Here is a 23,996-nt window from a genome sequence, read left to right on the forward strand (position 1 = left end):
CAGAAGCAGGATACAGGATTGGATGTGATAGATTTCATCTATGTAAAGACACAAATGTCCTTATGGCTACATATGTATGTGGGCAGGAAAAACAGCAGAGAGAAATGCAAGACTGTCACAACGGCTGTATTCTGGAAGGTGCTCTGCTTTTCACCCTCACCATTTTCCCCATCTTCCACATTTTATACGAGCATACAGTACTCTGCTAATGGCTGAAGAGACGGGGCCGATGAAGTATAAAACCGAACCACAAAAACAGCAAAGGAAAATTAATATTGTTCAATCTCCAGATGGGGAAGGGTCTCTATGTTTAACGGGGAAAAAAAATCAGACAGGAAAAGAGCAATTTGTTTATTTTAAAAAGTGAAACCAATAACCAAAATTTAAAGGCAAATTCACAGGACTGGAAATATAAACACCCAACAGTTTTACAAAGAGAACAATGATCAAGGTCACGGATAAGCAGAGAGTTACAAGCTCAAACAGGATACCACTTTCACCTGTTTTATATATTTGTTTGCTTTATTTCTAGTTTTACCACCCTAAGCTGCAGGAGAGTGGGAAGAAGGGCCAATAGAGAAGCTTTTAACAATTTGGCACCAAGAGACAAGCCCAAGGGAGTAATTTGAAATACATAAAAACATTTCATTTGCAAAGTTGTTCATCACAGCATTATTTACAATACCGAAATTTTGGAAATAAGCTGAATTTTCAATGAAAGAAGGTTAGGTTAGTTATGAAAAAAGTTACACAAGAAAATACATCACCACCAGTATAAAGCATCTTTGCAGAAATTTTAGTAACCACATATAATATTTAGTGATAAAAAGAATATAAAACTGGAAGATAAAACACACAGGATGATCACAGCAATGTAAAAAAATTCATAGCCCAAAGAAGGCAAGATATTAAGTGACCATCTTGGGGCAAAGTACTGGTGCATTTTCTTGCCTTTTAGTACATTTCTGTTTTCCAGTTTTTCTATGATTAACACTTTACCTTTTTGCTCAGAAGGGGATACCTTTTTTCAAAGTGGTCACAAGACTCTTCAGCGATGTTCCCGGTCAGTTCACGCCACGCCATGCCACACCACGGTCTAGAGTCACAGAGCGCAGCCTCTTGGAGATGGCAGGGGTGGGGGAGTGGGCGTGAAGATGGTCATGAACAGAGGGGGAAGGGGAGAAGCTGGGGGTGGGGTGCAGGGAGGCAGGGATCGGCAAGGAAGAGTCAGGGACCAGTGTGCACACTGGTCGGCCGAGGAAAGGGGCTTTGTGGAGCCAGGGAAGACTCTGACTGCTCAGCGAAGGTCGGTGTGGACCCCGTAGTAGGCACTGGCGGTGTTCGCAGAGGGCGGGGTCTAAGAGGGAGTTCAGGAAGACACGTGGATTCTTCAGGAGCGAGGGAGGAAAGAGGAGGGGGGGCAAGCTAGGCAGGAAGGTGGTGAGAGGGCTGGTGATGGCAATGGCACTGGAGGGGGGAGCGCCGAGGGCCAGAGGGCGTTCCCTGTGGTGTGCCTCAAACCAACAGCCTTTGCATGCACACACAGGGTGGACAATTAGCCCCCAGGAGGAACCTGCCCACGGCTGGGTAGACCCGGCTTCCATTCAGAGTGAGTGTAGGGCAGCTCCTTTCCACTTTCTACCACAATGGAAAGGTTCTAGATCTGTGCTCTCCAGGATGGCGGCTGCTAACCATGTCAGGCTGACGAGCACTTGAAATACAACAAGCCTCACTGAGATTCTGCTTTGGAACCGTTTATTTCATTTGAATTCATTTAAATGGCTGCATGTGCCCAGTGGCCACTGGACAGCACGTACCCAGGGGCGGTGATTCTCAAAGTGTGGTCTCAGGAGAGCAGCGTGATCTGCAGGAAATGCACATTCTCAGCCCCCCCTCCAGCCGCGAGGATGCAGCAACTCTGCGGGTGGGGGCCCTGCACGACTCTGGCTCATCCTGCTTGGGGGCCACTGAAACAGGGACACACAAAATTTCTGTGCTCGCTAGTTCTGGTTTCCTCTGAACTGTATGCAAGAACCACTGCTGGAGGGAAATGGGCTTTATAACAAGGAAGTGCCCAGGGGACCATGAGGAACACACGTCCAGCTCGGCGGGCCAAGAAAGGCTGTGTGGGACCATAGAGACATGCACACTCCAGGCTGAGGCCAGAGGAGCGTGGTCAGCTTTGACGCCTGAAAACCAGAAAGTGGCTGTCCATTCCAACATGTGTGGGAGACGTGCAGAAGGGAAGAAAAGGTGGCTCTACATTGCGTTCAGGGTCAAAAACAGTGAACACGCATAACCTGTGAGCCGATCGGGAAAGCAGGATCGGGAAAGCAGGCCGCCCGGCGGGCAACTCAGCCTTTGCTTCCAACGGCAGAGAGCCTGGAGGGCGGCCGAGAGCGACCGGCGCCCCAGAATCAGCTCGGACACTGGGTCCTCGCACAGAAAAGAGGAGACAGAAGGACTTCCAGCACAGACAGAGGGACACACAAAGGCCCCAGATGCGGCTCTGGTCACACGGGCAGGCAAATTACTGCCAAAACGGCAGCCGCACCCCCAACGTAGCTGTCACTTCCCTCTTCTCTGACACAGGTCAGTTTGCGACTTCAGCAAGAGCAGAACTGGGACATTTTTGATAACACTGTGCTTCAAGAAGTGAACCAGGACGAAGTGTACGCACTGCGGCCAACAGACGCACGTGAAAGAAAAGCCCGTGTTAAAACTTCTCATCTTAACCAGGGAGTAGGAGATAAAGCTCAACACGCTGAAAAGATGGCATGAGGAATTTCCAGACCAGATTGTAAAAGTCTTAGTGGAAGTGATGAGACCGATAAAGGGGATGAAAAGGAGAAATAAAAGGCCCAGGGACCCCATCTACTAGTATAAGCCAAGACTTCCAGAAGAAAGATGAGCCTCGGGATCAGGAGAGATGAATAGGGCCCTTCACTCTTCAACTAGAAACTGCTGTTGCCAAGACACTAAGTCACTTAATCACTTAGGAGATCGTTGTGCTACCATATATGCCTCTGTTGTGAACTAATTAATTAAAAAAAAAGCACTGTCTGAAATTACTGATTTGAAGTCTTCTTTTACAATAATATCTTGCCTTTTTTGTTACAATACACATAAGTATTCTTTCACAAACATTTACCTTTAAACACTGAAGCACTTGTAAAGAGAATTACTAGAAATTACTCACTTTGATACAGGACAATGTAAGATGTTTATTTAGAATGTGGCTGACTCCTCTGATGAGTGCTGATAACTGATCAACTTCCACGTGTTACAAATATGAGTTGTGATTATCCCATCCTTTTTAAAGATGATGTAGGCTAAGCTTATTATAATTACCACCTGCGTTTCTGGTTACTTTCATATTTAGGGAATACAAAACTATGTTCTGGGGGATTAGAAATTACCTAATATATTAAGTGAAGTTTTCACAATTCTCAAAATAATTCAGAATTTAGTAAAATTAATGTTGTCTTTAATCAGCTATTCAAAGAAGATTATTTCCTGCCTCCTGGATAAATGTATACCTGCAACCAACCATTCCCGAAGAAGGAGAACACAACAGTTTTGAATTACTTGATTCGTGGATACAGTGACACCTTTAAATATTTTCCACCGTGAATAACAGGGCCTTTCAATAGGTGATCTTGGAGGTTAATGGTCATATTACTTGCTAACAAATTACTATTTGGGCCAGAAGTTCCTGAACATTTCTAACTGAATTTCCCAAATATCTCATGCCTCTAGTTGACTTAGCATCATTTATTTGATGCAGAAATTCTACATTAGTCGCTTCATGCATATTTTATCTTTGGATTTTGGAAAACATGCAATCTTATTAACAAAAGTTGAAGATAAGACTTTAAGGCCTTAGCGCCTAGCATTATTATTTAACTTCACATTTTACAAACCTGAAACCTGAAATACTGATATAATACTTTGAATATATTTGGTTAAATATATTATTAAATCATAAACAAAAGAACCAGGGACTTTGTGTGAAACCTAATGTGACATATGGTTACTTTTTGAAATGCACTAGATTCCAGAGGTAATTACAGTATTTCTTGAGTACAGTGTTGTGTTTGGTTATTATGGGCTCAATGGATAAAAGCATGACAGATTTCGGTTGTTCCCTTTACACTTACCCACTCAATAAACAGGCTGTGGTTGCCCCAAAAAGGAAAGAACGGTTCAGCCTCGCCCCAGTCCAATTACCAAGTGGATATTAATAAAGACTCAAATTAATAAAGAATCAAAACGTTAGGCGATCACATATTCTTGGGTCAAGCTGGGGACATATGCTTTGCGTGCCTACCCCTCGGGTTGCTCCTAATAGTATGGATGATCACCAAGTGACCAGCTCTAATGCCTCCTCTCCCCAGCTGCAAGGGAGCATGTGACAGCTGCCCTCCTCCCCGGCTGGCCGGGGTCATGGCATCAGTGATTGGAGGAGGTCTCTGCCCCGGGAGTCATTATACATGTTGTGGTCCTGCAAAGGGTCAGAATCAACAAAATACAGTTCCCCTGCGTGGACATCGGAAAAGTTAGCCAGAAACTCACGGGGATTGAAACCAACCCACACAGTGTACCGATAGTCTATTGTGCGTATGGAATAGCCCATGACCTTTATATCTTTTAAGCTCGGCTTGTCAGAATTCCACTGGGGAGAGTCTGCAGGCCGGGGGTACTGGCTATAGGCAATAGACTCACGGGGATTACCATGAAGGTACTGGTCCTCGTCCAGGTCCTGGAATCGGAAATACTTCACAAGGCTCTGGCCTTCTCGGCACTGCGCCACACGAAATGAGGGAACAGGACAGCGAGGCGGCACGTGCAGTCCTGCAAGTCCCGCGAGCGTGGGGAAGAGAGACAGAAGTTCCACGAGGTCCGTGACTTGCCGGCCTGAAACGGGAACCGATCCAGCTGAATGCACTACTGTACAGAAGCCCGCACAGCTCACAGCCTAAGGAAGGGAGTGCGTCTGGGCTCCACAGGTTCTTTTCTCCTTCTGCGTTTATTTTGGGCCCATGAGTTCAGGAACAACGCCAGCTCGGACCTCCCCCCACAGGAGTATGCAAAATGAAGATGCCTGCAGCCAGTTGGCACTTGTAAAAACTACGTGTAATTTGGGAACCACCCGTGTAATCACTGATTCTGGCAAGGATCACCAACAGAAGCCCTATCTTTTGGGTAAAACTCGGTTGGGGGGACAGGATATTCGGAGTCTCAGCGGTCGCACCGTGCAGGGACTCCCTTCTGGAGGTCAGCATATCCCCTTGAGATCATGGGAGCTTGCAAACAACAGCACATTCACCGTCTTAACCACGCCGTGGCGTCCTGTTCAGTAGCACCGCAAACATCCACGGTGCCATGCAGCCATCCCCACTGTCCGTGCCCACAATGCTTCTCATCTTCTTCACCTGTGATCTGTCCTCATTGAACACGCCCTTCCCATCGCCTCCTCCCTGCCCCCAGCCCCTGGCAACCGCTATCCTACTTTGGGGGGCTCCTTGCAGGATCTCTTTTAAGTGCAATCACACGGTCTTTGTCCCTGTAAGACTGCTTCCTTCTCTGAGCACAATGTCCTCAAGGTTCCCCCACGCTGTAGCAGATGTCAGAATGCCCTGCCTTTCTTAAGGTTGAGTAACACACCACTACACAGAGAGACTACATGTGGCTTCTCCATTCACCCAGCAACTGATGCTGGTTGCTTCCACCTTGTGGCTACTGAACATTCATGTACAAGTTTTTGCTTGAATACCTATGTCTAATTCTATGGGATATCTACCTAGTAGTGGAATTGCGGAGTCACACCGTAACCCTACATGTAACTTTGTGGGGACCCACGAAGCCACTTTCCATAGTGGCTGCACCATTTTACCTCCCCACCAGCAACGGGAGGGTTCCCCTTTCTCCACACCATGCCAGTGCTGTAGATTTCTATCTATTTTGCAAATGGGAATGAAACGACACCTCACTGTGGTTGGTCCATCTTTAAAGTCTTAATCCTATGCTTTATATCACCGTTAAAACCATGGGCTTTGAGCCAACACTCTGGCCTTCTTAGATCTTTAAGAGTTTGCTTTACACGGCCCAATTTTATTTCTGACACATCTGATAAGTAAAATAAAAATTTTAAAAAAAGGTAAAGAAGCTTAAAAAAGATACTTTCTACAATGGCAAGACCTGGTTGACCTGACCACCTTCATCAGGTGATCAAATCTGGCACCACTGACAATGGCAAAGGCCACCGTGAAGTGCCCTCACTGTGACACACTGGGAGCACGCGAGCTCACGTGTAGTGCACGTGTCTCAAATGTTTACCCTGAATCTAGTCATGAGGAAGCGATGAGACAAATCCAGACTGTGGGCTGCTGCCCAACACAGTTACCTGGAATGCTTGTAAAAAGATGAGGTCGAGGAGAAATGGAGGCCCAGATCATGTCAGGCCTTGTCGGCCACTATAAGGGCTTTCACTCAGAGACAGGAGCATAGAAGGCTCCAGAGCAGGGCACTGACACCACCTTACTCAAGTTTTAACAGGATCACTTTGGCTACTGTGAGGAGGAAGAACTCCGGGGGACCAAGTAGGAAGAGTTCGGGAAGCTGTTGCAGGAATCCAGCAGGACACGGGGTGGTATGACCCGTGGTGGCAGCGTGAGGTGGCGAGAAGCAGTATAGCCAGACTGAATGGAGAGCGAGAGGCTTGCAGACAGACTACGTTTCACATATGGAGGATGGGAGACAGGCAGGGGCAGGGGCCGGGCAGGGAGGGAGACAGGCAGGGGCCGGGAGGACTCCATAGTGAGCACGGCCATTCCCTGATAGGGGAAAGAGGATGGAAAAGAAAGGCTTAGCCTGGGGCATGCCCAAGCTCGACTGGCCAAGTGAAACAGGCTGTTGGAAGTCCCAGTCCAAAGTTCAGGGAAGAGACAGAGGCTAGAGATAAAACTGGGAAATAAACTAGGAACAGTACAGCTACATGAATTTACAACTTGCTGAACATGTCCCCAGAAAACTTTCAAAAAACCATCTCAACCTGTCAGATTCCTCCAAGCAAGCAGAGGCCTATAATCATGCCTATGGTTCGAGCTTTTTATAGATGACTTGAAAGAAGACAGAGCATGAAGCACACAAAACTCAAATGTAGAGAAAATAAAACTGGGCCATGTAAAGCAAATCTGGAAAGATCCATGAAGACCAGAATGATGGGCCAGAACCAAAAAAAGAAAAAATATCAACAGAAATTGACATAAAGGGCATGATTTAGATGTTAAATGGATTTAGATGGATTAAATGCAGAAGCCCAAAAAGTGGGCAACCTAGTTTCACAGAGTTCATAGAAAAAGTACTCTAACTCATACACAACTTGTCTCTGTGCTAAGCAGATCACCTCAGGAGAGAACAAAGAACCCACACAGGTCACCCATGCAGCCGCAAGGGATATCTCATTGCAGGGGCATTTCTGGAAATGCTTTCTCAAGCTGGCGCTTTGGGGAAGGCAGAGACCAGGATAACTGTGGGTCTACCACCACTACTGTGAAGGAACTGCAGGCCTGGGGGTTTCCGCCTAGAAAAGAAAGGCATCAGGGTCGCCTTCAAGGCTGGGATGGACCAGCACATGGAAGTCAAAGCAAACTCGCCCTTCACTGTGCTGCTCAGCCGTCGGCCAACCCCTTCCTCTGAGCTTCGGAGCACACGGTGGTCTCTGGCACGACAGTCCTCCTCATCCTGGGGATGCCACCTACTCCTTTGTCCCTCCCCCTCTTCCAGGCTCCTCTAGGCCCAGACCCATAGATACTCAGGAGTGCCGACCCTGGACAGGAAGATGGACTGAGGAAGCCCGTGGCTATGCATCAGGGAGTCTCCTATCAAGCAATATCACTTCAGCATACTTTATACCTGGCTCCATCAACTCCACGATGGAATCGAAAGGGTCGATGTAAGGGAAAAGCTTCTCGCCTGCCTCCAGAAGCGGAGCTGTCCTCCCAGGAACATAGAACATCAAGGGCACGCGAGTGGCGACGTCAAAATTGCTGTATTTGGCCCACTCTCCGTGTTCACCGAGAGCCCACCCTGGTTCATAAAAGCACAAAATAACAGAAAACAAATAATGACATCACTGCTCGTTCATTTTCGATGCCATTTCATTCCCTGTTGTAGAAACCAGAGGAAGCAAAGTTCATCACAGAGAAGGAATTCCTCTGTGATTACCACAAAAAAGGTGATTTCTCTAAATACTGCTTTCTTTGAAGTTAGACATCTTTCTTGAATGAGGAAACCTCTAAAAGGGGGAAAAAAAAAACCCATACTAAATTCCCAAAACAAAACTATCTTCTTTAAAAGCAACTGACGTTTGCGGCCAGCTCGGGCTCCCAGGGCCCAGCCCCTACCCCCCAGCCCACACATAGGCCAGGCCTCCCCTCCCGAGAGGGGCTCCTCCTGACAGGGCGGGGGCCGGGGCAGGGCCACTGTCCTGTGCTGCCTTCTCTGGACACAAGTCCCACCGGGGCTGTTTTCCACCCAAGGGCGTGTGCCCCCAAACCATGAGCAGTGACGCTACTGCACTCACTCCCATTTTATAAGGCAAGGATAACTTGTTCCATTTTAAAAAATAGACCACAGACCAAAAAAATAGAACTTGATTCCAGGCCCTTAACCTTCATGAAAAATACAACCCTCTTCACCCGGACTGAAAACTCTCCTTGCGCAAGACAGCTTGAATGCTCCCCCTGGAAACGTCTAATGTTCCATCTGAGTGCCCTTTTTGATATTAAAAAAAAAAAAGAGAGAGATTGCACGTTGAGTATTTCATGTTACAAAATAACCAAAGCCACATAAAGCCGCCATGTATGGACTGGAGAGGCTTCTGTGGTGAGGGGGCAGGGAGTCTCAGGAGGGCCGTTCGAGAAGGGCCATTTGGAATCAATGCAGCTGCCTCCGCGCAAAGAGAGCTTCTGAGTGGCCTTGCCTCCTTCACAGGCGCAGCGGCCTCTGTCCGCACTGGAGGAGGAAACTGAGCACTGACAAGAGAGGCCAGAAGTGGATGGCGAACCATTAGGGAGACAGCGAAACATTATGACACTTATGTACATAACAAAGTAATGTAGGTCTTGACAAGGCTTAAGGTAGGCCCGTGAGAAATCACACGGAGGACTGTCTATGACATTAAATGCAACCAGCAAACGAGGGGACCAAAGAGCTGATAAGCACAATCAATCCCGCCTTGTTCCGTGACTATATATTCCATACACACTCACGCGGACATGCACCACAGCCATGTGTATATCCACAACCAAAGGTTAAAGACAGCCTCCAGGTCTGCCAGCAACAGCTCGCTCCGCGCAGGTGGGATGAGAGGGCAGGCTGCTCTCGCCCTACATTACATGCTCTATGCCTTTTCCTTTTTACAATGACTCTAGGTTGATACCATCCCACTGCACAGTTGACGATACTCAAGAACTGTTGTCCCCTGAGTATGATAATGGTAGTACGGTTATACTTTAAAAGAGCTTAATTTTTTGGAGATACTATTCAGAAATCTGAACAACCTGGGATTTGCTTGAAAAGAGCTTGGGGCTAGGGGAGGGGGGAGGATGAGACAAACAAGACCCCTGGGAGTGGGTAACTGGGGAGCAGGATGATGGGGACTGGAGGTTGTTGTTTATTCTCGATTCTTGGACATGTTAAAAATTTTCAAATTAAGAAGAATCTTAAGTAAATTGTTTCCATTCTTGGAAAAAGTGGGAGACTGCCTGAAAAGAGAGAAAGCCTTGCCAGCCCCAGGCTCTTGACAGAGAGAACACTGGCACTGGGGGTGGAGGAGTAAAGTCAGGTCTGAGAGCCTTGTTGGGCCATGCCAGGACTGTTCTGGATCCTCCTAAGAAAAACTAAATGCCCTCCAAGCCTCTAGATTGGATGCATGGCTTAAAAGGGCTCCCCACACAAATTGAGGGTTTGTGCTGCGTTCATCAAGGATAAAAAAGGTTGCTACGAGGTCCCCACCCAAGCATCCAACATGGTCCTTGGGCCTCTATGGAGAAAGGTCCCAGGCCATCAGAAAATCACCCCAAGACCCCAGACTTGGGGTACTGCTGATTCCTGAAAGAGAACACGCTTCTGTTTAAGGCAATCTAGAAAAGCACATTTCCCAGAGAAGTCCAGCTGCCCTGATCGACTCCCCAGGGCACAGGAAAATGCTTACCATGATCAGAGACAAACGCGATGATGGTGCTATTGGCCAGCTGGAGATCATCCAAAGCACTCAGAAGGTGGCCAACCTGTGTATCCAAATATGAAACGGAGGCAAAGTAGCTCTGACGGATTCTCCGCTGCACGGTAAAGGAGAAGGAGAGTGAGTGTGACTTGAACCGCAGTAGCACGCACAGAGCGCTGTCACCTGAGTGCGCCTCCACTGACGCCCGGGACTCTCCGCTGAAACGTAAAGCACATTTCCCCACCATCTGAGTCGCTGGGTCCCCATGCTCCTGGTGAAATCCGGGATCCATGGCAGATCCAAAAGGAGGATTCTTTTTTAAGCAAATCAGATTTCACTGTAGGGCACAGGTCACAGCAGACAGATGCGCCACTTACTGTCCCTTTGTGTCTCCTTCACCTGTTCTTATGGGTCCCAGGAGATGACCACGTAAACTGAAGCACATCCCCCGTCATTCCAAACTCTGCTGGGGGGGCGCCAAGGACCCCATGAAGCTGTACTCCTTCCTTAAGGACCAGAAACCAGGGGGCTCAGAACAAGAGAAATGTTCTGGGATGTGGCCGAATCACCCCAATCTCTCTCTCTATCCACACATGGCTTTCTTCCCGCATGTGTCTCTCTCCTCTTCTTAGAGGGACACCCATCCTATGACTCCAGTATGACCTCATTGTAACTAATGAATCTGCAATGACCCTAGTTTCACACGAGGCCCCATTCTGAGGTGCAGGCGGTCAGGACTTCCAGTTTCTGAGGAACACAACTGAGCCCATGACAACATCCACTTTCCTTTAACTACTTTTTAACCCAGCAGGACAGCAACTGCTTGTCCTCAAAGACGGTGGCAGTCATGTGAGGCTCGTGTCTACTGACCTCCCAGCAGGCAGGAGAAGAGCAAGGGAGGCACCGAGGTGATTCAAGGCAAGATGATGCAACCTGGGCTGCACGTGAGTGAGAGTCTGACCACAGCCCAGAGCACCTGCCGTGGGCTTGAGATGAACAGCCTTAAATCCACGCTGGGCACACAGGAGCAGCTCCACGGACGCTTGTTGCATGAACAAATCAAACCCAGACCCACTCGGGTGGTCATGAAAGACTTGCAGATGGAGCCAGAGGGCAACACGGACCTGGGAGGAAGGCGCGGACAACCAGCACAAGTGTGGGGGGGGCGGGGTGGGGCGGGGGCACGGGGAGAGCCCGCAGGGAAGGAGATAAGGACTCCCAGGCTGACTTCAGGTTGCTGGTTCAGCGGGCGGCACCATTCAGTGGCTGGGGGAGCACAAGGAGGAGCAGCAGCAGCGGTGGCGCGGCCCCAGGAGCCAGTGAGGCAGAGGTCTCCATGGGCACTGGTGCGGCAATGACCCTCAGGGGCAAGTGGACAGACGTGTCTGAAATCAGGAGCCAGACTGGGACAGGAGGGGAGAAGGGGAAGAAAGCTTCCAGTGGAGGCCCTGGGGCTGACCCACTGGACAGAGCCTCCGAAGCAGCAGACACAGAAAGAGAGGTCTGCTGTGTAGAGGGGGGCGGAGGGGGTCCAGGCGGAGGACATGTCCAGGAGGAGTGGCGCCGGCCAACACTGAGAAAGCAGCAGGGACTCTGGGAAGGTAGGACCCACAAGGAGGAATTTCATTTGCCACGGGGGTCAGTGCTGACCTCGGTGAGAGCACTGAGTGGGCTGGGGAGGCAGGCGGCTGGGCAGAAGCGAATGAAGAACGGGCGGACGCTAAGGCCACATTTCACTCCTTCTGCCCTGAAGGGCAGGTGAGGGCACAGCGTCATCATCTGCTGAAAGACGGAGGAGAGGGGCATAGAGGACGGGAGGCGAGCGGCTCAGAGTGCAGAGTTCAGAGCAGCCGAACGGGCCCAAAGTCCTGAGCAGAAAGCCCTCGCGGATGGGCCGGCAGGGCTGGAGGCTGGGCCCGTGTGTGTCCACCTCAGCACCACACGGACTCAGCGCAGCAGCCTCGAGACTTGGGCTTGAGAGCGGAATGGTGGCCGGACCATCCTGTCATCGGGGCACAAGTGCAGCAGGGGGCTGGTGAGAACAGAATGCCACTTGCGCAGGAGGGAAGCCCGGAGGGGACCTAGACCCGGGATAAGGAAGTCCCCAACCATGATCCCCAGGAGGCAGGTGGGGAACGAGCATGTGGAGTGAGGCAGCTGTGAGAAGAGACTGTGGTCAGGGTGGTGACTGCAACCCAGGGAGGAGCCAGCCTGGGAGGCCCGAGGTTGAGCCCTGAGGTCACTGGCTCCTGTGGAGCAGAGCCAGAGTGCGGGCAGAACCGAGAGGCTCAAGAGTGCGGGCAGATGCGGCCTAGGCAGAGACAGCCGTGAGCAGGGCCCAAGCTCCAGGTGCATGTGGGGCAGGGAGCAGGACACGAGCACACCACGGAGGTCCTCTGGGCAGCGACAGCAGCAGTGGGCAGGGGCATGGCAGGGAGGAAGGCACGTGTCCTGGACGCTTTTGCACATTCGCTGAGCTCCCTGCTGGAAATCTGTCACCACCTCATTTCTGTTTTACAGATAAGGAAACAGGCTCAGAGAGCTCAAGGGACCTTCCCGGGGGCTGTGCGGCTGGTGTCGGGGAGAACGGGAATTGGAACCCAGGCTGTTCTGAGTCAGTAAGACCAAGCACAAGGCCCTGGCATTCCGTGTGTCCGGGAGGGAATTCAGACTCCCCAAGGCCGCATCCGCATGCTCTGGGGCAAGTTATCACACCTCCCCGCTGTCTCCCCACCTGGACGACCCGATGGTCACCAACCTCACTCGGCCTCCATGGGGACTGGAGGGAAGGGCACACAGAAAACACGGAGCACCCTTCCTGGGACACAGTCCATTTTAAAGGGACATTTGAAGCGACCGTCACTAACAAGGCCTCCAGGTGCAGCCTCAGAGATGCCACTCAGACAAGCCTGCTCTCAGAAACCCCGTAATGGGAAGTCGGGGATGGAGCCACGGGAGGAATCCGCTCCTTTGCCAAGTCTCACCACCGCCAGGCGAACCTAGGGAGGCCCACGGACACGAGGGGCGCACAGTCCCTAGCCCTAAGCCCTCACTATCCAAACAGCTCTGAGTGGCAAGAGACGCCTGGATCTTTCATCTGGTTTTGAACCGTACCCTATGGCAGTGCTCACAGGCTTCCGTGTGCCAGCAGAACTGCTGGGCTGCCCTTACAAATGCCAGTCCTCAGGCCCCACTTCCAGCTCCCAGTCCCCTAAGTCTGCACTTCCGACAAGCCCTCATGGGGATTAGGATGCAGGGGGTCCAGGAAGCACCCTCTGAGACCACTGCCCTCTACCTTCCACTGCAGGCTGCCTATGGAGTCTTCACACAGTGACCGAAGGGCAGGGCTGCATGTGGAATATTCCAGAAAGAGTGCTGGTCGGCGTGTTTTCCGCACTCCAGGGAGAGGGTGACTAACGAGTCCGCTGAGGAGTTGAACTCTGCAGCTATTCCAACTGCAACATCCAGATAGCACTGGCCACTTCGGTGCCCCTGCCCCCTCTGTGTCAAAGCCCTACCCCCCGCACCACCCCTCGAATGGGATGGGTGCCTGCGTAGGCTTTCCCCCAGAGGGGCCGTGCAACCGAACATTCTGGGCTGCAGGGGAGCCGCCCACCACTCTAGAGCTGATGAACAGTCACGTGGATTAAAGAGCATCTCCCATGATTTAGTGACGGGGTGTCCCAGCCTCCTCCTTCTCCCAGGGCTCACACCCAGCCAATCACCAAACCTCCAGATGCTCCCCTGCTTTGCAAGAGACAAGGCCTGGGCGACGATATCCACCCAGCACTTCCCAAACCCTAAATTCCTCCAGACCACCCCCAGCCCCAGAGCCTCATGAGACACCTGGCACAGAGAAGAGTCTCAGTAAGACACCATGGGTGGGGCGGTGTCTACTGAGCAAAGTGGTGTCACCAATGATGCCATGCCATTAAGTACCCAGCAATTCCCCCAAATATGCCGTTGGTACCTGAAAATCCACAGGAATTGGGCCATAGGGCACACTGAGGTTCAAGGCCTGGACGTCCTCCCGCTGCCTGATGTCCATCCAGGGGTTGTAGGCCACAGGAGGGAGGCCAGCAGGGACCTGGGGATCAGGAGCCAGGGTGATGTTCTCCAAGGGATACAGCTTCTGAAACTCCTTGGGGGGAACAGCGCACAAAGACACCAGGCTGTCATTCTTGCGGCAAAGGCACAAAGCTGGGACTCTCCCAGTCTCCCTATTGCCTCTTCTCCAAGCCGGGGATGCGTTTACATGGTGGCTCACTGACACTCCCCAGGTACTTCCCCCTACCTGAAGGGCAGGCCTAAGGTCACTTCACAAGACGCCAATGGTAATGAAATCATGCCACTTGTTTCCTATAAACCGAGCAGCAACACCTCTCTTTTTTCATACAAATCAATGTCCCCACTGCCTACCTCCCATCCAGCTGGAAAGGGGTGGATGGGGTGTGTTCAATTCCCAAAACCCCCTTCAGGTTTGGCAACTCCCCGAGAGTGCTCACAGAACTTGACACAGTCCTACCTGCAGCTACCACACACAATCAGCAAAGGGCAAAGCCACATGGGCAAAGTCCAGGGAAAACCAGGCACAAGCTTCCAGAATCCTCTGCCGGTGAAGTCACACAGGATGTGCTTAATTCTCCCGGTGATGAGTGGTGTGACAACATGCATGAGAGGCTGTTGCCATGGAAGCTCATTAGAGCCTCAGCACACGGGCTATTTACCGGGGCTGCCCGCCCAGGCCCCCTCTGCCGGCACAGATCGACGCCACAGACTCCATGCAGAAGAGCAGGGCCATTCGTAAACAGTGCAGGCACAGAGAGCCACTCCTCGATTGGGGAGTGGTGCGAACTCTCCCAGGATCCACGTTCCCAAAAGCCAGCCAAAGGCCAACCTTGCAAGCAGGCCTTGCTACGGAGAGGAGCTAGGCCCGCTAGGGGAGCTCCTGTCTGCATGAGAGGCAGAAATGAGTCTCCCACCATCAAAGGGGAACAGATCCAGCTAGGAAGGCGAGATTGGCCCTGGGCCAATCTATCAAAGCATCAAAGAGCACGCCTTCGGCTCCCTACTCCCACCACGAATGAAGGGCATCCTTTAAAAATTCAAAAGAATGGGCTGCTCAGGCCCAGGGAAGACACAACAGGGAGAAACTGAAAAAGATTTTTAAAAAGAAGGGACCATATATTCTAAATGATGGACAGGAGAGCACAGCATTCAGGGTTGCACCGAGCAATGCAGTGCCCTATGTGGGAAGGGTCTGAGATGCCCCTCCCTGGAACTGTGCCCCAAGGACTGTCCCTTAACTGCAGCCGTTGGCGGCCAGCTCTGGCTGACTTCTCTACGTTGATATTCCCATCCAACCCAATACGTGTTCCCAAGTTCAAGGAAAAGAATAAAACCTTTCACTGGGGAGGGAGGAAGCCAAGCATTTCCAACAGGATTCTTACGTGCCTTAAGTCTACTTTTTAGCCTCAACCTCTGATTCCATCTTCATGGCACTAAGTACAGTGGTGCCATCAAGCAGCCCCAGTGACCAGGGATGGCAGGACATGCCCCCACTAAACCAACCCCTCCTGTAACAAATGACAGAGCTGTCACAGAGGTGTGGGGTCAGCCCTCCGGCAGCTCTTCACCTTGGGGTATCTGAAGGGGATGTGCGGCTTATGATACCCAACAGCCAGGAAGAAAGGGCGGGCCGATGTTTTCATCTTTTCCAACAAGCGTATCGCTTGCTCGGTGCTCTGCTTGTCAGGCAAGGTGCCCTCTGGCACATCCGCCACATCCACGGGGCAAAGCAGGTTGGCATGGAGTTCTCCATCTGGCCCCCTGCATGTCTTTCAAGACAAAACAGTGCAAGTCAGCTCTTTAAATGCAAAGAAGAGAAGTCACGAAGGGGCATACACAATGGATTTCGCATTCACAGCAGCAGCCCTCAAAGCCCACCTCACGGGTGCTGGCCAGGCATGCACGATGGAGAGCTAAGACAGAGAAGCATCTCCTCTTTCCTAGGCAGAGGCCAGAAACCCACCAGCACTTCGCTTCTTGCTGTTAATCTTCTGTCTCCAGGTCACAATTAATTAAAGGAAACCCATGGAAACTAATGATCAAAACAAATCTGTCTCTGGCTCAATAATTTTAAATAAAGCCAATTTAAAAATGGGCAAAGGACCTGAATAGATCTCTCTCCAGACAAGATAGATAAATGGCCAACAAGCACATGTGAAGATGTTTTGTGTCATTATTCATCACAGATAAACCAATCAAAACCACAATGAGATACTGTCCCACACATGCCACGATGGCTAGAATTTTTAGAACTGGACAATGACAAGTGTTGGTGAGGATGGCAAGAGCCTGGACCCCTCCCTCACACAGGGCCACCGGGGGTGTGAAATGGAGCGCTGTGGAAAACACTCTGATGGTTCCTCAAGCAGTTAAGCAGGGCGTCATTATGTAACCCAGCAATTCCACACCTGAGGGGACAGCAAGAAAAATGAAAACCTAAATCTACACAAATACTTGACCTAGCAATTCTACCCAAGAGAACAGAAAACCTAGGCCACATAAAAACACGTCCACGAATGTTTACAGCAGTACCATCAATAGTAGCCACAGAGTGGAAATAACCCAAGTGTCTGACAACTCATGAATGGATAAAAAAAAAAAAATGCATTCTACCCATACAACGGAATACCATTTCACTATAAAAAGTAACAGGGCTTTGCAACACCTGGCTGGCTTGGTCGGCAGAACATGCAATTCTGGATCCCAAGGCTGTGGGTTAGAGCCACACACTGGATGTAGAGATTACTTAATAAAATCTATAAAAAGAAAGCAATGGACTGTGGACTCTGAAAAACAATCTGAGGGTTTTGAAGGGGCGGGGGGTGGGAGGTTGGGGGAACCAGGTGGTGGGTATTGGAGAGGGCACGGATTGCATGGAGCACTGGGTGTGGTGCAAAAAACAACGAATACTGTTATGCTGAAAAGAAATTTAAAAAAAAAAAAGAAAGGTATTTAAAAAAAAAAAGAAAGCAATGAAGTTCTGGGGATCCTGAGTAGCTCAGTCAGGTAAGCGCCTGCCTTCGGCTCAGGTCATGATCCTGGGGTCCTGGGATCGAGCCCCACATCAGGGAGCCTGCTTCTCCCTCTCCCTCTACCTGTGGCTCCTCCTGCTTGTACTCTCTCTCTATCAGGTAAATAAATCTTTTTTAGAAAAAAAAGATCCCAACATCTGTCTCTGCCAAGTCATGATCACAGACAAAAACTACAAACTTCACTATAAAACCAGCTTGAAAGAAGTGGCGTATACGCAGCAGTTAACCTGAATCCTGCCAGACAGGAAACAACAGTTCCTCTACAGAACAGTGCCCTTTTCACATCGTTACCTTGGTGTTTTCATACTTTTCAGAGGAGGGATGATAAGGTGGAACAGACCAACTAAATGGAGAATCATCACTGTAATTGGAAGATATTCCTGAAGGGGGAGAAAAGAAAGTCATTAAATAAAACTGAAGCGTCCTTCAATGCCTTCCCCGCCCCAAATTTAAACTCTGTGAGCAACTACAGAAGTATGACCCCTTTCTTGGGGACTTATTTCCTCATCTATAAAATCAAGAGCTCAGGAAGATGATGAGAAGTCCCCACGAAAGCCAACTCTCTAGGTTTCTAGTTGAGTACTGAGCATGTGACCTCCTGGTCCCTTGAGCCCTGGCGATTCATGCAAAGCTGTACGGAAGAAACCCAGAAGGGCAGGCTCAGCCAGCGGGCTCCAACGCTGCGGCCCCACAGAGCCCTCACAGGATGGAGCCTCTCCCCCAGAACAGACGCAGCACCACCGAAGGCCAGCTGCAGAAGGGGAGGCTCAGAGAAGGCCAGTGCCTTGATTGACACCAACCACGGAACGGTGAGTGAGCTGGGACTCAAATCCAGGCCTTAGGACCCCAGGTTCAGTGCTCATTCATGAAGCAGAAACCCACTGCCAAGCTCAGCAGTCTGTCGTCTATTCGGGAGGAGAAAAGAACGGTGAGCTACAGAAGGACGGCCAGCTGTCTAGAGAACAGAAGTGCTGTGTGAGTGCGGAAGCCACAGAGGTGGTGGGCCGAGGTAGCATGGGCAGTGAGGGCCATGAAGACTCAGAGAGGCTTGTGTGGGAGCGGAAGGGAAGGGCCGCCTCGCGCGCTGAGACAGGAGGAGCAGGGAGGGCGGTGTCGGTAGAGCCACAGGGGAAAGAGCGTCACCGGCACAGTGACCGTCGGGGCTCCACCAGGGAGCACCAGCAAAGCGACACCAGAGGGAAGGGGGCAGTGGGTGGCGGGCTTACCAACACAGCAAGTATAGTGGAAAGAGCAAAGGAGGGCGCCTGGCTGGCTCAGTGGGTTAGACCTCTGCCTTCGGCTCAGGTCACGATCTCAGGGTCCTGGGATCGAGCCCCGCATCGGGCTCTCTGCTAGGCAGGGAGCCTGCTTCCCTTCCTCCCTCTCTGCCTCTCTCTGCCTACTTGTGATCTGTCTCTCTCTCTCTGTCAAATAAATAAATAAAACCTTTAAAAAAAAAAAAAGAAAGAGCAAAGGAGGCCAACAGACCCAGGTTCAAATCTCAGCACTGCCCCTTATTACCCACGCAACCTTGGGCAAGCTGCTTGACTTCTGCAAGCCTCGAGTTCCTCCTCGGGAAATGAGGATGATGATAAAAATGATAAAACCCACCGCGCCTGCTGCTGAGGAGGGACTGCACGAGCGGCAGCACCGGAACTGGCAGGGAATTGGCAGTGGGTGGACGGGGGCTGCCGTTTTCCTTGAACGAGTCCCTGCCTCACAGACAAGGTCATGAGAACAGAGACCTCCCAGACGAAAAACACGTTTCCACGAGGACTACAGGCAACGCTCTCGTTCTCTGGCCAAGACACACGGCTGACCGCCTGACTTCACAACCTAAGAATCAATGCCACTCGGGCCTTCCTTAGCCTCCCTTCCTGAAACATGGCCTTCCTTCGGCCCTACTTCCTCTTCTCCCCGAACTTGTCTCTCCCCTCCTGCTGTGCTCAGGCAAAGGCTGTCCAGGATGTAAGCGCCAACTGCGGAAAGTTCGGACGGTGGGCTTTTGGTGACATGACAGGATTCCTGACCGATTCTCTTTCCAAAACCTGGCCTGACTTAGCCCAGCCAAGTGTTATCCTCAACCAGGACCGGCCAGCTGGGTTCTGGAAGGCTGCTGAGCCTGCCTGTGTCACCAGCGAGCAAAAGGAAAGCTACTGAAAATGTTCAAGTCATCGCCCTTAGCAATAAGCACGACCATCGTATGAAGTGGGCTTTCAACCCACTCTCACACCCTTGAACCACCGGAACTGGGACGCTACCCTGGGAGTAATCCAAGCAGCTATGACTCATTTGCCAGAGAACTAATCTGAAGCGGAGAGGAAGAACGATCTGCTCAAGGTCAAGTGCACAACAATGACGTGGCAGAGCTGGGACTGGAACCCGGGAGCCTGGATCCCTGGGGCCACTGCCCACCGGTTCCCTCTGCAGAGGCATTCATTCCAGCAGTACGTGTGACAATGGAGACCTGAAATCAACATGACACTCAAGTACAGTGGCTTGTATGTGAGATGACTGTGCTGTTGTTAAAAATGATATGCCAAGAGGCACCTGGGTGGCTCAGTGGGTTAAGCCTCTGCCTTCAGCTCAGGTCATGATCTCAGGGTCCTGGGATTGAGTCCCCAATCAGGCTCTCTGCTGAGTGGAGAGCCTGCTTCCTCCTCTCTCTCTCTCTTTCTCTCTCTCTCTGCCTGCCTCTCTGCCTCCTTGTGATCTCTCTCTGTCAAATAAATAAATTAGTTTTACAAAATAAAATAAAATAAAAAATGATTGTATGAAGGGCAGCCACAGGGGAAAAAGTTTGTTTAAAACATTCACAACACAGGGGCGCCTGGGTGGCTCAGTGGGCTAAGCCTCTGCCTTTGGCTCAGTCATGATCTCAGGGTCCTGGGATCGAGCCCCGCATCGGGCTCTCTGCTCATCGGGGAGCCTGCTTCCCCCTCTCTTCTCTGCCTGCCTCTCTGCCTACTTGTGATCTCTCTCTGTCAAATAAATAAATTAGTTTTAAAAAATAAAATAAAATAAAAAATGATTGTATGAAGGGCAGCCACAGGGGAAAAAGTTTGTTTAAAACATTCACAACACAGGGGCGCCTGGGTGGCTCAGTGGGCTAAGCCTCTGCCTTTGGCTCAGTCATGATCTCAGGGTCCTGGGATCGAGCCCCGCATCAGGCTCTCTGCTCATCGGGGAGCCTGCTTCCCCCTCTCTTCTCTGCCTGCTGCTCTGCCTACTTGTGAGCTCCCTCTCTCTCTCTCTGTCAAATAAATAAAATCTTTAAAAAAAAAACATTCACAGCATAAAACTGTATATAAAGGAAAATCTCAAATCGGAAAAAGAATATGCCTGGAATAAGGGAACATCAAACTTCAACCCCCTTCAGTGGGTTTATACTCAGTTTATACTCCCCCCCCTTTTTGTCAAATAATCATGCATTACTTCAAATAAGTATTTTAAAAAGTTTTAAAGTCTTTTTTAAAGTTTAAAAGACTTTTAAAGTCTTTAGAGTGTTTCAGCATTCTCATTTTGGCATTAAAGAGCCAGTTTATCAGGCCGTGCTGCAAGTCAGCCTGGTGCCCCCCCCCAACACCATTCAGGCCTTGGGCGTCAGCTTGCACCGCTCTTGCTAATCTGACTCACAGCTGATGGGCAACCCCGCCCAACTGCTGCCTCTGCACTAGCAAATCTTCAATACCACCCTGGTCTCCCTTTACTGACGGGGTTCCTGGGGCACAGAGAATCAGTCAGGTGCAGAGCTAGACTCACACCCAACACTGCTGCCTCCCCAGCCAGCATCCTTCCTTCTGCCTGAGAAGCCGAAGGAACCAAATGGCACTGTGACCAGTGGCCTACTACACTTCTTCACTTTTGGTAAGAACATGAAGCTAAAGTGAGAAGTAGGATTTTGTACCAAGACACCAGTGACTAAGGAGGTGTCCCCTCAGCCCCAGCAGGCCTCTGCAAAGCCAGCTCTACCTCCAGAGGGGGATTCCAGCCCATGGGCACAAAACACAGAGGAATCCAGATTTTGGACACCAAACAGTACCAGGATGAAAGACTTTTCCAACCGACATGGTCACGTAGCCATTCTCCTTGAAGTGCTGAGGGATGGTAGAGAAGTTTCCAGCATGTACCCTCCAGTAGGAATTGAAGTCATACAGGCGGGTGGTGTCTGGTCTCCTCCCAGTGAGGAAGGACACACGGCTTGGGGCGCACACTGCTTGCTGTCAGGGAGAAGAAGCAGAGGGAAATATTCTCAGAGGCAAACAGAGTCTGGATGCTAAAAGGTAACCAGGCAACCTGAAGAGTCCTTAGCAAAACAGCCTGGCAGCTGAGTCATGCAGATCAAAGCCAGCCAGTGGCATAAGGGCCTCGTTCACACACCAGGAGTAAGTATCCACAAAGAGGCAGGAAAGGACTCAGCCCCCACCCTACCAAGCAGATGTTTGGGTCCTATGTGATGGCGTCTCACAGGTGCACAGAGGCAAGAAGCTTAAAGGCAGCCCCATGAGTGTCACCATGGCAAGGAGCATGGTGCTTGCCCAAGGTCGGTTAGCAGACCTGAGAGCGGCTTTCGGCAACACCCTCTTCATCCTCAGCACCAGGCAAATCCTTCTGTGGAAGAAAGCTGGCCAGGGCCATCCTTAGGCATCTTAGGGTCAAGGGACAACCTCTGCCCAAACTTGGAGGCACAAGCTTCCTTGCCAGTACACAACCAGGTTTTCTCTACTGCCATTTTCCAGACTATGCTTCCCTCTAATAAGGATTTGCCAGGCACCATCAGGGCCATCTAACCATATGCTGAAAGGACTTCATCCCCCGGGCAACCACACCTATAGGTCCCCAGACATACCTGGGCGAAGGCATTCTGGAAGAGGAGGCTGTGGGATGCCAGTTGATCAATGTTTGGGGACCTTACCAGCTTGTCCCCGTAACAGCCCAGGGAAGGGCGCAGGTCATCCACGATGATCAGAAGGACATTCAGAGGAGCTGTATGGAAGGGAGGGACCTCAGTGAGATCGCCTGCACTGACAATGAACCCCCACCCATGGTTGCTGCTCCAGTACTGAGTGGCCCCAGGCTGGCCCCCACACCCTGGACAGCCCAGCCAACCAAGCTAGGGAGGGGGAGACTAGGGCAGGGAGGCTGGGAGTGGGTGCACAGAAGAAACCCCAATTCTGGGTGGCAGAATTAGGCTCTGAGCATGGCCTCAAGCCCGGATGAGGGGGAGAGAGAGGGAGGGAAGGACAGAGGGGAGCAAAGAATTTAGGGAAGGAAAGAAAGATGGATGGGGGTGGGGGTAGAAAGGATCGTGGGTGGGAGGAAAGGAAGGATGAATGTCAGAAGGAACAGTGGATGGGACAGAGACGGGAAGATAAGGATGGATGCAGCCAGAAAAGGAGGTGGGGAGCCCGCAATCTGAGCGAGGGCCAGGACTGCACCTGTGGTCGAGTTGCTGGACGCCGCAGACTCAAGGGAGGTGCAGACTGAGGCCAAGACCAAGCCAAGCCAAAGCGGGCACCAGCCGGCTGGCGGCATCTCTGCCCAGACGCGGCCACTCTGGGGCGACGGTGACAGGTTGCGGCGGACGGGCCGGCCGCGGGCCCCGCGTCGCCAACGCCCTCTGCACCAAGCGGCCGCGGCCGGCCCACCGGCCGGGGCACAGAGGCCCGGAAGCTAGTGCGCCTGCGTGCCTCGTCCCCGCCCCGCCCCTAAGAGGGGCGGGGCCTGGCTGTTCCCGAGGCCCTTGCGCGTGATCCCAGCCTCAGAGGGCGGGGCCGGGGTTGGAGCGCGGGTCCTGCCGAGCCCGCGCCGCATGCTGAACCGCCTGGCCGCGGGCAGCTACCTTGCTGGGGAGCTCCCTGGAGAATCTTTCCGGGTGTTTCTAAAGATTTGCGATGCAACCACTGTCCTTAACCAGCAGTTTTCTGCCTCATTGCCTTTGTTCCTGTTTTGCCTTCCACCTAGAAGCCCTTCCCTTCACCGTAAAAGTCACACTCACTCGCAGACCAGCCCAAATGCTGCAGTTCTCCAATGCAACCCTTCCTCCATCTAAAAGGACCCCCTTTAAAAAAAAAAAAAAGATTTTACTCCTTTATTTGACAGAGACAGAGAGCGAGAGAGGGAACACAAGCAGGGGGAATGGGAGAGGGAGAAGCAGGCTCCCCTCTGAGCAGGGAGCCTAATGCGGGGATGGATCCCATGGGGCTCCATCCCACGACCCGGGGACCATGACCTGACCCAAGGGCAGACATTTAAGGACTGAGTCACCCAGGCGCCCCTAAAAGGATCCCCCTTTTTACGCATTTGTTCAACAAGTACTTATTAAGTACCGCAGATATGTCTACGAAGCCCTGTTGGTGGCTCAGGTATTCTAAGTCCCTGCCCTGGTGGAAATTGCATACAATAAATAAGCAAAACAAAAACAAAAACAAACAACAAAGAATGGCAGTGGGCATGCCCGGTCTGGACAAAAATAAGGCAAGGTGGAGTTGCTTGTCATTGTCTGTAGGGTGGCCAGGCAAAGCCTCACTAGGAAAGTGACATTTGAACAGAAACTTGAAGGAGGTGAGGGAGCAAGCCACAGGGATGACTGCAAGCGGGTGCTCCCGCAGAGTAAGCAGCCATTGTGGAGAGCCTGTGTGACGGTGTTAGGGACAGCACAGAGA

General features: G+C 51.3%; 1 protein-coding gene across 3 annotated transcripts; it reads right to left on the reverse strand.

The window, feature by feature from the left end:
* Positions 1-336: 336 nt before the first annotated feature.
* IDS (iduronate 2-sulfatase) lies at positions 337-23,019 on the reverse strand. 3 transcript variants are annotated; one of them, XM_032330016.1, is made up of 10 exons: positions 22,770-23,019; positions 22,181-22,317; positions 21,374-21,551; positions 17,623-17,711; positions 15,868-16,068; positions 14,202-14,372; positions 10,220-10,346; positions 7,918-8,091; positions 4,726-4,917; positions 337-3,555 (listed from the first exon to the last, which is right to left on the reverse strand). In XM_032330016.1, the coding sequence occupies exons 1-10, from the start codon at positions 22,864-22,866 to the stop codon at positions 3,500-3,502; spliced, it is 1,422 nt and encodes a 473-aa protein (XP_032185907.1). In that variant the 5' UTR covers positions 22,867-23,019; the 3' UTR covers positions 337-3,499. The 3 variants fall into 3 exon arrangements, with proteins under 3 accessions (XP_032185907.1, XP_032185908.1, XP_032185906.1); XM_032330017.1 differs by having other exon boundaries at positions 337-3,558; positions 4,738-4,917; positions 22,770-23,018; XM_032330015.1 differs by having other exon boundaries at positions 337-4,917.
* Between the last annotated feature and the right edge of the window lie 977 nt (positions 23,020-23,996).

Source organism: Mustela erminea, chromosome X (genome assembly GCF_009829155.1).
Source record: "Mustela erminea isolate mMusErm1 chromosome X, mMusErm1.Pri, whole genome shotgun sequence".
NCBI classification, from domain to species: Eukaryota; Metazoa; Chordata; class Mammalia; order Carnivora; family Mustelidae; genus Mustela; species Mustela erminea.